Below are 16,661 nucleotides of genomic sequence, written 5' to 3'. Positions count from 1 at the left end.
GGGGCTGATACAACTAACCACCAACGCGACCATGTTAAACTGAGTCCATTAGTAAATAAACGGATGTACCTCTGGTCAACATATATACCTCCCAATGAAATTGCTGAGCCAGTGATTTTTTTTTTTTGCCTCCTTTTTATTACCTGCTATTAGTTCTTTTTCTCAGAATATTTGTGTAGTTTGTGCTCATCTTTTGAAGTATTGATTTTCACAATCCACTTAGCCAGAATCTTGCTTCTTTGTGTACTCATAATAACTTGATGTGCATTTGTCTGTATGTGTGTTTGTATATGTGCATTCCTCTTTCCGCACACATGTGCATATTAGGTGTAAGTATTCTGTTTTTTGTTATTTTTTTTTTATAGAGATTGTAATGATTGCAGGGTCTCTGGAAGAAGAAGGGGAGGAGGAGCACATGTTTAGGGTGGGGAAACTTGTGAGATGATACATGATACATATGTAATGCTAGATAGATAGTTCTCAGATCCCACAGCAATGGACAACACAGGAGTGGTTGCTAGCAAATGGTTGTCTTTTGTTGATGATAATAATAATATATTTGTTGATTCATCAACTATAATCGGTGTCCTAGGCTAAAGTTAGATATTAATAGTAGGGAAGAAGCTGTGCTTTTAGTGTGGCTTTTCTGTTAACCTCAAATTGTTCTTAAAAAGTAAAGTCTAAAACATCACTCCTAGCTTCATCACTTTCTCCCTTGTCAAAGCTACTCTGTACCTTGGTCTATAAAACCATGAAAGAATATGTTTTTTGCCACTTCCATCTCCTCCTACATTCTTACCCTCCTGCCTCAAGAGTATTTGCACTTGCTGTTCCCACAGTCTGGAATAGCTTTCCCTAGATATTCCCTTTCCTTCTTCCCTTATTCAGATCTCTTCCTAACTACTGCTACTTCTGAGTTATTTTCTCTGTCTACTACTTTTAAAACCTGTAATCTTTTACATATGACACTCTTAGTCTCTTACCCTGATTTATTTTCTTCAATAGTCCTTAATACATCTTGCCCTTGATTAAGTATTACTTTTTTTTCCCCCCTGAAAATATAAGTTCTATGAAGGCAAGAATTTTGCCTCTTTTTTCTCTGTTGTATCCCTAGCACCTAGAATTTTAGTAGGTGCTTTAATGAACATTGTGTGATGGGTGAATGAATGATTATTCATAATATATTCTTATTATATTCTTGTTCTCTTTGGCAAATCTATATGGGAAGCCAGATTTAAAATAAAAATATTGTCTAATAAGCATGGAATATGAATCAGAATACTTAATACTAGTTACTAATGACCAATATCAATATGATAGCTTGATATATTCACTTTCACCAAGATGTATCTGCCTCTTAGATAGGAAATTTCTATTTGTAGTTTAGAAAACACTTTTTCCATGTATGATGTGGACGACACAGCTAGTGTTTACCTCTTGAATCTTCTTTCCCTTTTTGGGATTAAAAATGTTCAAAACAAAACAAAACAAAATCACAGAATATAAGTATACAAAGAAGAAAATAGAACTCACGCCAAATTGGAGATAAGTCACTGTTAATACCTTGCTCATTATCCTTTAAAACTATTCCAGATGGGTTTAAGCAGTTTCCCTATTTCTGATATCTGGATCTTCTGTGATAAAAATACCTACACAGAGAATAGTAAATGATATATTTCATTTATTGCTTAAACATTGCTATCTTGTTCCTTGTAAATAACATAGGCTCTTAAAATTTAAATTAAAAAATTTCAAATATTTGAGTATAAGCAAGGAAAGTTTAGGTAATTATTAATGTTGTTTTAAGGTATTTAAAATTCTTTTTTTACCCACTAAAATCATTTTGAAAGTTTCATTAAGCAGGAAATTTTAAATTAATTTTAAAATATTTAAAAGTTTTAGTGGAAACTAAATGATAAACTTAATGGTAAATGTCTGAGCTTACTAATTTTTTTTGTTGGGCTGAAGAAAATTCAGATTTTTTAAGAGATAATATTTTTTGTGAGTCTCATAATTTTCCTTTGGTTGTTGGAGATTCTCTAAAATTTTTTTTATAATTTTTTTACTTAATTGGTATATAATTTAGTTGTAAATTGGATGTATTCTATAGACTTACAGATCAAAGTTTTGTGTAATGAGCTATTCAACTTCACATTTCCTTGGTTGTAAGCATTTTTAAAACCTTTTGGAATTACTAGATGTTAAGGAGAGATGTAAGTGCTCGTAGGTGATATTCTGCTTAATGTGTCACTTTTAACAGTATGTAATACTATTAACTACCCTAACAGTTATTTATAATGTGATGTTTGCCTAAATCAAAAAGAATGTGCTAGTCAACGTTTCTTGAATTTGGGTTATTATTGCTTTTTAAAAATACTTTTTCGTTTTAATATAATAGGTAAATTTATGTCTTAAAATAGTGACAGTACATTTCTGTTTGCAAAGGTGTCAAGTTTATGTCCCGATTGCTCAAAAAACCCTACAGATACTTGGTAGCAAAATGTTTTGTTCTATATTAACCTACTACATAGTAATTGGCATTTAAGAACACGATTTATATGGCAGTGTAGGTTTCTAGCTTTCTTGAAATAAATGTGAGAATAGCACAAATATTAAACTTGGGTTTCAACATAGCAGTGCTTTCTAACCAGGAGCAGGTTTGACAACAGAAGGCATTTTGACAAGATCTGAAGATAGTTTTGATTATCATGACTTGGAAGATGGTCTTTGGCCTGTAGTAGGTAAAACCCAGGGTTGCTGATGATACACAGAATAACTTCTCACAAACAGAATTACCTAGTCCAAAATGTCATAGTACTGAATTGAGAAGTAGTTCAAAGTAATAATTATTGACCTGTATTGAAATACAGCTGCTCCTGTGATTGATCGTCTTCATTTAACTTGGGTTATTTAATTGACTAGTCTATTCAGTGATGCATGGATTCACCTTCCTTTACATCAGCTGGAGTTACTTTTTTTTTTTTTTTTTTTTTTTTGGGGTCCGGTCGTGGGGCCTGAACTCTGGGCCTGGGCGCTGTCCCTCAGCTCTTCAGCTCAAGGCTAGCGCTCTACCACTTGAGCCACAGCGCCACTTCCGGCTTTTTTCTTTTTGCTTATGTGGTGCTGAGGAATCGAACCCAGGGCCTCATCCATGCAAGGCAAGCGCTCTACCACTGAGCCACCTTCCCAGCCCCAGCTGGAGTTACTTTAATGAAAATTGAAACAATAAGCATTTATTAGAAAGGGTAATGACAAATACAAAAAGTTTTATTCTGACATGAAAACAGTTGCAATACAGTCTTCCTCTGGAGCAGAAATGACAGAGACTAAGAAAGAGTAAGTTAAATTTGATCAAAGCACATTATATTCCTGCTGTAATATTACATTTATTCAGTTAATTTTTGTTAACAAAAATTTTAACATCAGTTTCCTCAGTTGAATTAACTTGGTTTTGTGGTAAGTACTACAGTGGGAGCGATAGCTAGCACATACATTTTCTAAGGATTATATATCTGAAAGAATTGTTACGTCATACTCTGTAGATACCTGATAATTTTCCTTTCTGCTTTTGTGTTTTATTTTTTTGAGGTATTATTATTATTGGTAGTAGTGGAACTAGTATTTGAACTCAGGGCCTCATCTGGCTAGGCAACCCTCTACTGTTTGAGCCACAACCCATGTCTGACACTAACAAAACCATCCAGCTTTCTTTTGATTAGTGTTAGCATTGTATTTCTTCATTATTTTACTTTGATCTACTTGTATTTACATTTAAAGTGGTATTTTTTTGTCCAGCCTGAGAATCCATCTTTTACCTTGGCCTTAAGCTATAATTACCCAGTATATTACTGCTATTAAAACTTTGATCCAACTGTTATATTCTTAGATTAAGTAAGGGTAAGAAAATAAAAGAATTAACTTTCTCTGCTCTTCTCTTTCCTTCATGTAGATCTCAGTTTCTGTGTATTTCATTTTCTTTCTTCCTGAAGCACTTTTTTTTGTGTGTGTGGTACTGAGGATTAAACTTAGCTCCTTGAGCTTGCTTGCAAGGCAAGGGTTATACTACTTGATCCATGCTTCTAGCCCCTTTCTGCTTTTGTTAGGAGGTTGGGTTTTTATTCTGGAGTTGACTTGGGCTATAATCCTCCTAATTGTGCTTCTGTTTGTTGCTGGAAATAGTAAGTGAAGACTACCATGTCCAGCACCCCTTAAGTAGTTGGGATTAGCACTGTGCCTTGGTTCTGAAGTACCTGGGCTACAAAGCAAGTTTGAAGGGCTCTTGGGCTGCAGTGTGAGACCCATTCTCCAACAAACAACAAACTATAATATTTGTAGTCGTGCTTCATTGTTAATATTTATATGCCTTCCCTTTTTTTAAAAAATCATCTTTCCAAGTCTTGCTAGCGGGTTATCAATATTGGATTTTCCCCAAAGAACTAGCTTTTATTTGAATGAAATATTGTCTGTTTTCAACTTTACTGCTTTATTCCCTTATTTTTATTAATTTTCTTCTCCTTGCATCGGCTTTTTTTCCTTTTGAGATGAGGACTTAGTGATTATTGGCGACTATAGATTTTAGTGTTACAGATTTCACTGAAGATTGGCTTTTAGGTTGTCTCATATCCCTCCCTTCTTCATGCTCAGCTGTGCTCGGGGACCATCCCTAATTTTTGCTAATAGCCACCCTAATGGGTATAAAGTGGCACCTCACTGTTTTGACTTGCATTTTTCTTTTGATTAGAGTGGTTTAGAACCTTTTCATGCTTATTGGCTAGTTACATACCTACGTATAAAAAGTCCTAGGGAGGGCTTATTTTTGAATCATGGCTTCAGTTTATCTCAAGGTGACCTACTTGCTGACCTACCCAGCCTCCCTTGTGATGGATTACAGGTACACACAACTATGCCTGGCTTTTAAGTTTCTTTTTCAGTGAGATACTCTGCATATTGGTTCCTCATAAGACAAACGATTTATAAATACTTTCTTCCGTCCCGTGAATTGCCTTTTCACTGTCTTGGTAGTAGTATACTTTGCACAAAAGTGTTGTATTTTGGTAAATTCCAACTTACCCATCTTCTCTATTGTTATTATGTTTATAATACATAGTTTAGCAATGAACATGCCCCACATTTATTTTTGAGTTGTGTGAAGCTTGTTTGTCTTAATTTTTTCAGTATTTCAAACCTCTGCCCTAAAAAATAGAAAAATCATTAATCAATAAAGGTCTTAGAAATGAAAAGATGTATTTTGTTATTTTTATGGTAGTATTGTGGTTTCAATTCAGGGCCTTGTGCTTGCTGGGCAAGTGCTTGAGCATGTCGTCAGTTCTTTTTGCTTTAGTTTGTTTCTCAGATAAGTAGAAATGTACTTTTGTCTAAGTAGTCCTCAGGCACTGATCTTACTCCCACTGCCTCCTGAGTAGCTGGGATTACACCGAGAGAAATCTAAATTGTCTGTACAGCTCTTTCAATCATAAACGTAATTCATTTTATGTCCTTTTAAAGTGCTATTAAATTGAAAAGTGTTATTTATAAATGTCAATTTACATATTTATGTCATCAGAACATATGCCTATTTGAAAGCATATGTGTTTTGAAATTGAAAATATCTCTCTGATTAAACCCAAGATATTTACTGCATAGAAAGAATCTAGTCAGACATGGTGGTACATGGTATAATCCAGTTATTCAGGAGGCAGAAATAGAATTGCAGTTCTGGACAGTTAGCCAGCCTGGACAGTTAGCCAGGACCATCTAAAAACATACTAAAAGTTGGAGATATGACTCAGGTGATGGAGGCTTTGAGGTTAATCCTCATTGCCTCAAAGAAGGTAAAACAACAAGAAAACATGGTAGGTACAGTGTCTGCTTAGCATGTGAGTTTCCCTCCCTGTGACCAAAACACAAAAACTCTCAAAAATCTCTCAACAACAAAGTAATACTTAAAAATAACCTTTTAAAACCTATTTTAATTTTATCTAATGTCATTTTGAAATAACAGTTCCAGATTTTTTGTATAATTTCTCCAGAAAGAATGTTGTCATGATAGAGAAAAAGGAAGCTTTTTGTCTTCTTACATTGTAAGTTATGGTCATTAGAAAATTGCCATTTTAAAATAAAAGGTACATATATAAATGAGATGATGCTTTCAGTTACATTTAGAAATTGTAAAATTTATTCTCTTGCTCAAAGTATTAATATTTTCTTAAATAATGCTTATTAAATTATTATGTTGGTCAATTTGCAGGTGAATTATGTAACCTCATTACGCTGGATGTAGCTCACAATCAACTTGAACACCTTCCAAAGGAGATTGGAAACTGTACACAGATAACCAACCTTGACTTGCAGCACAATGAACTCCTAGACCTCCCAGATACTATAGGTATGAGGGGAGAAAGAAGATATTGATAGTTATAGCTACTTGTATGTTAAAAGCATTCTGTTGGATCCATTCTGGTAATAAAAATTAGAGGTGAATAAATTCAAAAGTTATCAAAGGTGTAAGTAAAACTATTAGGATAGTAATTTCAAATCACTTCCATTTCTTGGCAAAGAAGATAAAAGAGTTGGGAAATAAATTCAGTTGGTGATTATATAGAAGATAAAATGTTGAATTGTATGTACATAATCTTATTGTAGAGTGGCATGTTTTTCTGTTTTGCTTACTTCAAAGTGTCAACATGCTGTTTTGTTGCTTGTGGTTCCTTTTTATCTGAAGTAGGCCACACTGAAAAACCATTGCTGTTTAGTTTTTAAAACATGAAGACTTTGCCAAACTACAAAAGGTGAATCAACCGATATGGTTTACATTTATACAGAAGATACATTTTCCGGTTGTCTATAAATTTATGCAAACAAAATGGAATTAAATTCTGATGCTCACTTTAGCAGCATGTATACTAAAATTGGAACGATATGAAGAAAATTAGCATGGCCTCTCCCTGTGCAAGGATGGCACACAAATTTGTGAAGCATTCTGTATAAAAAAATTTTGTCCGCTTTTTACATATCAGTCTAAAGGTCTTTGATGGTGCATGCTTAGGAAATTGCATCTGTATTTAATTCACATAATTTCAGCAACAAGTATTTCAGAGATGCTATTCCTAAATCATTTGAGGCCTGTGATACCATCTTTTTCCAAAAGGATGTTTGTTTGCTTATATCAAGTACTGAGGGGGAGGGGACTATGTTAATCAATTCATGTTTGATGATTGAGATTTTTCTGGTTCCTTTGGTATGATGCAAATGATTGTTGAAGACTACTTAGAGGAATATTTTACTTCTAGTCAATTCTTAATAGTAAGTGAACAGCTTTTTGTAGGCCTTAGTTTTTTATTCTCTTTTTGGTGGTACTGGAGTTTGAACTCAGGGTCTTTGCTTATAAGACAGGTGCTCTGTCACTGGATCCACTAATTTTTGCCAGTCTATTTTTAGATAGGGTATTCTGACTCTTTGTCTATAGCCAGTCTACAACTGTGATCCTCTTACCTATACTTCCCTTGTAGCTGGGATTATAGGCAGACACCAAGATGGATCTTGCTAAGTTTTTCCCAAGTTTGATCTCAAACCCCATGATCCTCCAGACCATCACCTTCTAAAGCAGCTGGGTTTTACAGGTATCGATCAGATGCATAACATTCTCAGTGGAATCTTTTGGTAAGGAAGGTCTCTCAGGACAACATTCCCTATAGTGTTTTGCTTGTTTCTGGTTTCTCAGCTGGTTTATGTTTCTGGAATAATATTTAGTCATTGTCTTGTTAGCTCTTTGGGGATTTTTTTTTTTTTTTTTGTTTTGAAAGATTTTTTTGTTTTGTTTTTGAGACAGTCTGACTATATAGCCAGAACTCACTGTGTTGACTACCTGGCCTTGAACTCGGGATCCTCCTGCCTTTGCTTTCACAGTGTTGGATTACATGGTATATGTCATTACTCCTGGCACCCTGGCAGTTTTAGTTTTAGTGTTTTTTTTAATGGAGAGTTAGATTAGCTACTAGTATTCAAACAATAGCAGTTGTTTAGGGAAGTTTTAATAAGATTGAAAAGGTGTATTAGTTATATGAGGCAACTGTTACAGAAAAGCAAGTAGACACTTAGATAAGATTATTAGTACTGTTGAACTTGTGTCTTCCTGCCTGGCCTGTGGTTCTTCTATCATGCTAGTATTTGTTATGGTAGCAGGTTGCATAATGTGGTTTACTTAACTGGATACTTCTCTTAAAGGCAAAATTGTTCTGGTACCTATAGTGAGTATTGTAACAAACTTCCCGTATAAAGGGGTCAGATTTATGGTTCAAGATAGTAGGCACCAAGCATAATGATTTCCTGCTTTTTTTTGTACTTAAAATATATTGACATGGCCATGATGACCAGAGAAGAGAGTGATCTTTTTCTTGGAAGGAAACAAAAATCATTGAAAGGATATGTGCTTTGTCTGTGAAGCATAATACAAAGGAAACAGAAAGTGAATTATTCAAAATGTTTGCTAAATCAAATTTATTGGATAATGCTGTGCAATATAGTAAACACAATAACTAACAGATCTCTAGGGATAAAGTAGAGAAACAATGAGACTGAAAAGTTAAAAAGCCATAAGAGAACCTGGGAGCCAGTGGCTCATGCCTGTAATCCTAGCTACTCAGGAGGCTGAGATCAGAGGATTGCGGTTCAAAGCCAGCCAGGTAGGAAAGTCTGTGAGACTTATCTCCAGTAAACTACCAGAAAATTGGAAGTGGCACTATGGCTCAAGTGGTAGAGCGCTAGCCTTGAGCTGAAGAACTGAGGGATAGCACCCAGGCCCAGAGTTCAAGTCCCACAACTCTGGGGGGGGGGGGGAAGCCACAAGAGAGAAGAGAATAGAAGTTCTAGAAAGATTACAATCCAACAAAGAAGCCAGGAAAATACAGCTTTATATTGTATTCTTAAACTCAAAGCTTAGATTATAAGGATAAGACAAGTTGTTATCAGGAGAAGTGATGAAAAAAGATACATTCTGGTTAGAAGTTTCAAAATCAGGCTTTCTTATTTGGAATAGATGATATATTAATATATAATAAAAACTGTCTAGTTTTTATTTCATAGTAATGTTAGCCATATGTAAATTGGAAATGTTCCTCATTTTTAACAACAGCTTCTATGAATTTAGCATCCAGTGAAGATATCTGGGTCAGGATTTTTCTTCATAGGAATGTTTTTAAATTCCAGTTTCTAATAATAAGACCATTTAGGCTACTGCTTCCTCTTTTTAAAATCTTTTCCTTATTACTTTAAGTAGCTGTACAAAGGGTTTCGATGCATCACTTTCCTTTTGGACAAGCTTGATCATTTGTGTCCTCAATGGAGTATGTTCAGGGTTTGGAGGAGTGGCTCATTTGGTAGAGGCTAGCCAATGAACAAAAGTGTCAGGTACTGAGTTTGAGCGAACAAAAAGGGAATGTGTTAATTTATGTTGTGATATTTGAAGGTGCAAAGTTGTCTACAACACTTTAATATGGAATTTATACTAATTCCACCTCTCTTGTTTCTGATGATGGTAATTTGTAGCTTCTTTCTCCCTTCTTCTTTTTTGGATCCGGTCGTGGGGCCTGAACTCTGGGCCTGGGCCTGAGCACTGTCCCTCAGCTCTTCAGCTCAAGGCTAGTGCTCTACCACTTGAACCACAGCGCCACTTCCAGCTTTTTTCTTTTTGCTTATGTGGTGCTGAGGAATTGAACCCAGGGCCTCATGCATGCAAGGCAAGCGCTCTACCACTGAGCCACCTTCCCAGCCCCTCTTTCTCCCTTCTTTCTCCTCTCACCCACATCATTCTGAGGCTTATCAATTTTATTGTTTCTCTCAGTGTTTTATTGGTTTTTCCCTGTTGCTGGTTTATATTTTATTGATTTCCACTTAATCTTTTAATTTCCTTTTATCTACTTATGGTGAAAGCTTAAGGTCATTGATTGAAAACTTTTCATCTTCTCATGAAGACATATAGAACTGTAAGTTTCCCCCTAAGTATTGTTTAATAACGTCCCACAAATTCTTAATGCCATGAGTTACTCCTTTCTTAAATCTGTCATAAGAAAGAACATACCTTGTATGTTTTGAATCTTTTTAAATTTATTGAAACTTTATGGTCCAGTTAGTGGTTTATTTTATTAAAATATTCTAATTGAATGTGTATTCTATTTTTGAGTAGTGCTTCATAATTTCAATAATCATAGCACAAATGAAGCAGTCTGAATTTATACTACTTCCAGCCTCCTCCCATGGGTCTAGTCCAGTTTTTGCCATTAGAAATGAGTTAGTCTTTTTTTCTTGACCATACAAAAGATTGTTTATTTCTGACATTTGTAAGAACTAGGTTTTATTTCTTTTTTATCCTTCACGAGTCACATTTCCTTAGTTTACTCTGAGCTAATTCAACATATATTTAATTTTTATTTCATATAGTTTTTTAAAATACATAGTGACAATTAGTTTTTGCTTTATGCTTATAAGGATTTATACTGAAATGTGACATTTCAGTATATTATAGTGGAATGTGACATTAAAAGTATCACTCTGAAAAATTAACACAAAATCTAAAATCCAGGCTGGGAAGTTGGCTCAGTGGTAGAGTGCTTGCCTCGCATGCATGAGGCTCTTGGTTCGATTCCTCAGTACCACATATACAGAAAAAGCCGGAAGTGGCGCTGTGGCTCAAGTGATAGGGCGCTAGCCTTGAGCTGAAAAGCTGAGGGACAGCGCCCAAGCCCAGAGTTCAGCCCCCACAACTGAAAAACAAAAACAAAAACAACAAAAAAATCTAAAATCCTACTTAGTCTTGGAAAGACAATGTTGCTCTATTGCAATTTGCTTTACTGCAAATCAGACAGGACACCAAAAATTTGAGATACTCAATTTGTTACAAAGTTATATTCTTCTAACTGGTACTTGGTTGTTGTGCATTTCTTTGCGTATTACAGAAGCTAGATATTATTGGGTCTTGAGTATGTCAGGCAAGTTGGAGCCTCAGAATCTTTGTACTTGCTGTCTCTCTGCTTAGGTTTCTTTCTAAATATTCACATAACTTCTTTTTCCATTCAGCTGATCAAATGGATATGTAGCATGTGATCGTGAACTTACCTTGTCTGTTAGATGGTCTTAACAATATTTTGTTTTTTTATGTATGCAACTGTATGCTTGTCTTGTTAGATAATAGGCAGTGAATGATGTGGTTTAAGCACCAATGTCCTTACACAGAAATCATAGATAATGCTGGATGATAAAATCTCTTTGGGATTCTCCTCCTTTCAGAAAGGATAAGTTCTCCCCAAACCCTTCTTTTCCCTGGTTTTCATAATTTTACATTCCTTTCTTCTGTTTTTTTTTTTTTTTTTATTGTGAAAATACTGTACAGAGGGGTTACAATTACATGGGCAAGATAATGAGTACATTTCTTATCAAGCATTGTAGCCTCCTCCTTTGTTTCCCCTTCCCATCCCATCTTCCCCCCGCCCCCCACCCAACCCTCCCCCCCTCCTTTCTTCTGTTGAAGTAATGCTTCAGTGTTTAAAGTTTATTAACATGAAACATTTAACTTCATTATTAATTGCTTGGTATTAAAGATATTAGAGAATAATGTACTTCTTGTTCTAAATGAAGATGTCAGGAAATATGACAGTTAATTTGAGTGAAGGCAAAGTTAATAAAAGTAATATATATTGAAACTTTTGTGATATTATTATTTGTCATGTTTCTTAAGTGATTCTTTGTTATTCCTTTCTCCTTTTCCAGAAAATTAAGATTTGGTGAGAAATTGGAACAATTGTATTAGTTATACATCTCAACAGTGTTTCTTGGGATAGAAGCAAGAGGTCTTCTGTGTAAAACTCAGGGTCTAACACATACAGGACAGGCATTGTACCCCTGTGCTATACTTCTCTGCCTTCCAGTTTTAACTGACCTTTGAGATTCTCCCTCCCATTTATTCTAGAAGAGTACTTGGAGCAGTCTCATGGCAAACTTAATCTCATCAGAGTATGTTTCTCTTGATAACTTTCCCTTCTTATCCTAGCTTGTTTCTTGAAAAATAAAACTGAAAATTAAAAAAAAATCCTGAAACTCCTCTCCTGAAGAATTGACCCTGGTTCTCCAGCAGCTGCTCCACTGAAAATCCTATCAGCTCATAGCATTAAAAAATACTACTTTATTTCCTTGACTTTGCCTTTTGTTTTTTTTCTTAAGTAGGCCATGATATTTTCACCTTTTTATTTAACATTATCATTCTTACCGTATCCTACCTTGGTAGTAATCACTGTCATTTATGTCTAGGCTGAGCAGTGCCAAGATCATTGACAGTACATGGGATGTAGTGAAGAGACAGAAGAAAATAAGGAGAGGCAAGTGCTTGCTGTCAAAGAGTGCTTAATGGACTTAGCCATTGTTTGGGCCTGCTAAAAATTAAGAACACATATGTATATATGTAGTCAGTCGTGGTGCTTGAACTCCTGGCTTGGGCACGCTGTCCCTCAGCTCTTCAGCTCAAGGCAAGCGCTCTACCACTTGAGCCATAGCACCACTTCCGGTTTTCTAATGATTTATTGGAGATAAGAGTCTTCATGGAATTTCCTGCCCAGGCTGGCTTTGAACCACGATCCTCAGATCTCAGCCTCCTGAGTAGCTAGGATTACAGGCGTGAACCACCGGCGCCCAGCTTTAAGAATATATTTTCTTTCACATAAATATTTTCTACTTTAAGAATTAGTTGTAAGCAAAAGAAAATACTAAGCTTTATTGCTGTAATCATTTTGTTTTAGATCATGAACTTTATTTCCTTAAAGTCTTCTGGGATTTCTGATGGTTTTATAGAATCAAAAGAGAAAGGATTTGGTAGTAGAAAAAACATTTTACTCTTAGATAAAGAGAAATAAGCAACAAAACCTTGTCTTCAAGGCTGAAGTACACACCAGTGCAAAGAGATCTTTTTGTTGCATTTGTACTCGGAAGAAATGTCATAGTAATTTTGGTTTTATCAACAAGTGGAGTTTTAGTAACTCTGTTTTAAGGAATTACTATGCTATTTATATAGAACAATTTTATTTTCTTTTTAATGTTTATATATTATTTCAGGGTTTTGAATTTCAAGAATTCCTGTATTGGTTTTCAGTTTTTGTTCATTATTTTCAGTTTAATGTTTCTAAAAATTTATACTTTTGACATTATTTCATCTTTAGAACTCTGTGTTCTGCCTACTATTTTTTTTTACTACTTTGTTAAAATACAAGTAAGGCCATTTGAATTAGTTTTACTTAGAAGTTATACCTAATTAACCTAAAGATACTTTATATTTGCTGAAATGAAAGCATCTGATTTTAATCCATAGCCATTTAATTTCACTATATTTAAAAACCTGACAGCATAAGAAAGCAAGCTGTCAAAGCGGAGCACAGAACAATTTACAGTCAAAGATAAGCACTTAAAAGCTAAATGCCAGTGACTGGCAATATTCAGCCTACATTTATACAAAGAAGCTCAGCCACAGTGATTTTATTTCTTAGTTGGAATAGCTCAACATTAAAGCAAGTTATGTCTTGAATTCTAGATTGCAGTTTAGCTTGTGGTTAAAACCACTTATTGAAAGAGGTTAGAGTTTAAACCACTACAGAGGGCAAATCACAATAAATGACAAAGTTCTGATGTCACATTTTTTTTTTTCTGGCATAAGAGCATTGATTTTTATCCTTAATTTTTATTTATTTAATTTTTAAATTTAATGTCAAGTGTCAAGGTGATATGCAAGGGTTATAGTTACATATGTAAGATTGTGAGTGCATTTCTTGTTGAACTTTTTATCCTTAATTTTTAAACCTCTGTTATTTTGGTGAGAATAATGGGTTTTGGCAAAATGTAAATGACTATATAAATCTCAAGCAAGTGATAAATGTAGATTTATCCTTCAAAATAGCATATTCTCATAGGTCATAGTTAAAAAAAAATAAAAAACTTAGCTCCTTTTTGCCTTACCAAAAAGGAAAAATTTAGAGGCAAGAAAGATGGAGATGCTATTTTGGTTCCAGATAAGGTCATGTTGCAGTTTGATTTAATCATTTTCATTTTGTAATTTTGAAATTCTTGAAACCTACTTTATTTTAGATGTAAGATTTGGTTTTGGAAGAGAAGTTTGGAGAATCTGGTTCTATTCTCTTTTTTTTTTTGAGATAAGCATTTAGTATTTGGTTAGCATACTAATATTTCAGGAGGTTTTTAGGTTTCAATAAAAATAAATATTGTATTCATGTACTATTCTACTGTAAAGAGTAAATTAGGAATGTTCATTCATGGAGCAAAATTATGGGGACTTTCTATTATTAATAGGCCCTTTGCTCTTGTGGAAGACATCAAGGACTTCTTGATGAGTGAGTCAACCATTATATATCCGTGAAAAATCAACTTTCTAGCATAGCTATGAAGAAGAGAAAGTTAGAGTCTTGTCTACTTCTGTTCCTTTTTTTTTTTTTTAAGGTTAGCCATCTTTAAATCTTCTGCTACCTACAACTAATCAAACTATATCAGAAAAGTTTGAAATGCTAGTAGTCAGATATTATCACTAGAAAGAAAATTTCCACCATCACCTACCAGCCTTGATGTAGCAGTGCCCAGAGGAATGGGAGAGGCAAGGGAGAAATATTAATACTGTAATCCCCTCTTTTTCAGGGATGTATATGGGCACTGTTCTGTGTTTCTTGGTGGATATGATATTGGTACAGCTTTGTGATACTATTTATCAAAATTTTAAACATCTGTGTTCTCTCAAATGTCCAGATATTTTCATATAGTCACAGATATTTGTGTGGTATTGATCACAAAATTACTTTTCAAAAATTAGAAATATATTAGTAAATTGGTAAATAATGGTTGGCACATATCATGGAACATCTTAAATTGTTAAATGAAGTGAGATATATCTTCTTTATTCACAGGAAAGTATATATGTGACCTTTTATGTGGTGAGAAAGCATATATAAAAATGAACATAAGTCCCTGTATTTTTGTATGTGTACATAAATGCTTAGATCTTGGTATAGGTGCATATTAGACTGGAAATTATAGTTTTTATGGGGAAGAGTAAGATGGCTTATGTATTTTATAATTAAACTATTTGGTGAAGTTGGAGGAGCCCGAAGGGTAGAATTGTTAGTACTTTCTTTCTAAGTGGCATACAAGAATGGCTTGCACAAAAGTTGAGTATCCCAGAAAAATACAGATCCTGCAGTTCTTTTCTGTTTACTCAGCCTCTGTAACTAGGATTATAGGTGTAAGCCACTGGTGCCTGGCTTTTTAAAAATCTCATCTTCTTTTTGGGTCCAGTCGTGGTGCCTGAACTCTGGCCTGGGCGCTGTCCCTCAGCTCTTCAGCTCAAGGCTAGCACTCTACCACTTGAACCACAACACCACTTCTGGCTTTTTTCTTTTTGCTTATGTGTTGCTGAGGAATTGAACCCAGGACCTCATGCATGCAAGGCAAGCGCTCTACCACTGAGCCACCTTCCCAGCCCCAAAAATCTCATCTTTTTATCAACTGTCATGGGATGACTGTTAACTTTTCAAGTGATCATGCTGTTTTTCTTAAATTGAGCTCATGTATCTACTTTATGTATTTTATAGAATATAATTTACCACTTTTTATGTCTTATTATACATTTCCAGTAATAATAATCAAATGTACTTGGCTCTGGACTAGGGTTTTCTTAAAAAAATATTTTTCATTATCATTGGTTGTACAATGAGGTTTCAATTCCATATGCAAATTTATTAGTGCAATGCATCTTGATCAGTATCACCCCATCCATCATTCTCGCTCATTCTGTCTCAGCTGTATATACCTTCTGACATTAAATACACTAGGGTCTAAAAAGGGATACTGAAATGAAATAACATAATTGTTGAGACCTTTTTGATGGTAGAAGTATTGGCACAGTGTTACAAGTATACTCATTGTAGTCTGTTTATAAAGAGGTGGATAGGGTTGTGTCAGGGAGTGATGAGTTAAGCAACTTAGGCATTAGAAACATATCTGAGAATTTTGTTTCCTTGCAATTCTGGGGATTAAACCTAAGCATAAGTATAACTGAACTACATTCTCCGCACTTTGAGAATTTTAGAATTCCAGAGTTCTTTTACTGTGTTGAATATACAAGTGCTGTTTATGGGCAGCCCTCCCTCTTGATCTTTGCATTGTTAGGTGATTGCCTTTCCATCTGAAAAACAGATTGACTTAGAAGGTAGAATTAAGTGAAATAGAGAAATTTAATATGAGATGCTTTCTCATTAATGTTGCATCATTCTATTCTAAGCAAATTTATCCATAAGATATAACGAAACTCCATAGACTTACAAAAACATGCACGGAACTAAACTCAGTTATGAGTCGGGCAGTACTGTAGAGTTGCACTACAATGAAGCTTATTTTGTTATATTGACAGACTGCTTCACAGATGTATAATCTTGGTCTGTCCTAGGATTGAAGTCTGGAATCAAATAGTCCTTATGGGAGAAGGCATTTTATGTATGAACTATAAAGATCAGCCATTTGTGAATCATAGCCTTGCATATTAAAATACCACAAAGCAGATTTCACTTCCCCCACTCCTATTAGAGTTTAGCTTTCTATCTTATCTCTAGCCTTGCATTTTGCTG

General features: G+C 34.7%; 1 protein-coding gene and 1 pseudogene across 2 annotated transcripts in view; both read left to right on the top strand.

Annotated features, from left to right (window-relative positions):
* Positions 1-16,661, top strand: part of Shoc2 (SHOC2 leucine rich repeat scaffold protein) — a 68,622-nt gene that overhangs the window by 34,480 nt on the left and 17,481 nt on the right. For both annotated transcript variants that reach the window (XM_042689685.1, XM_042689686.1), the window contains exon 3: positions 6,248-6,385. In XM_042689685.1, coding sequence (XP_042545619.1) covers positions 6,248-6,385 — 138 coding nt within the window. The remainder of the gene's footprint in view (positions 1-6,247; positions 6,386-16,661) is intronic.
* LOC122116063 lies at positions 6,879-6,996 on the top strand (annotated as a pseudogene).

The sequence above is a fragment of the Dipodomys spectabilis genome, unplaced genomic scaffold, assembly GCF_019054845.1.
Source record: "Dipodomys spectabilis isolate Male_0828 unplaced genomic scaffold, ASM1905484v1 ptg000125l, whole genome shotgun sequence".
NCBI classification, from domain to species: domain Eukaryota; kingdom Metazoa; phylum Chordata; class Mammalia; order Rodentia; family Heteromyidae; genus Dipodomys; species Dipodomys spectabilis.
The sequence above is the reverse complement of the archived record's forward strand: the minus strand, read 5'-3'. Positions and strand labels throughout refer to the sequence as shown.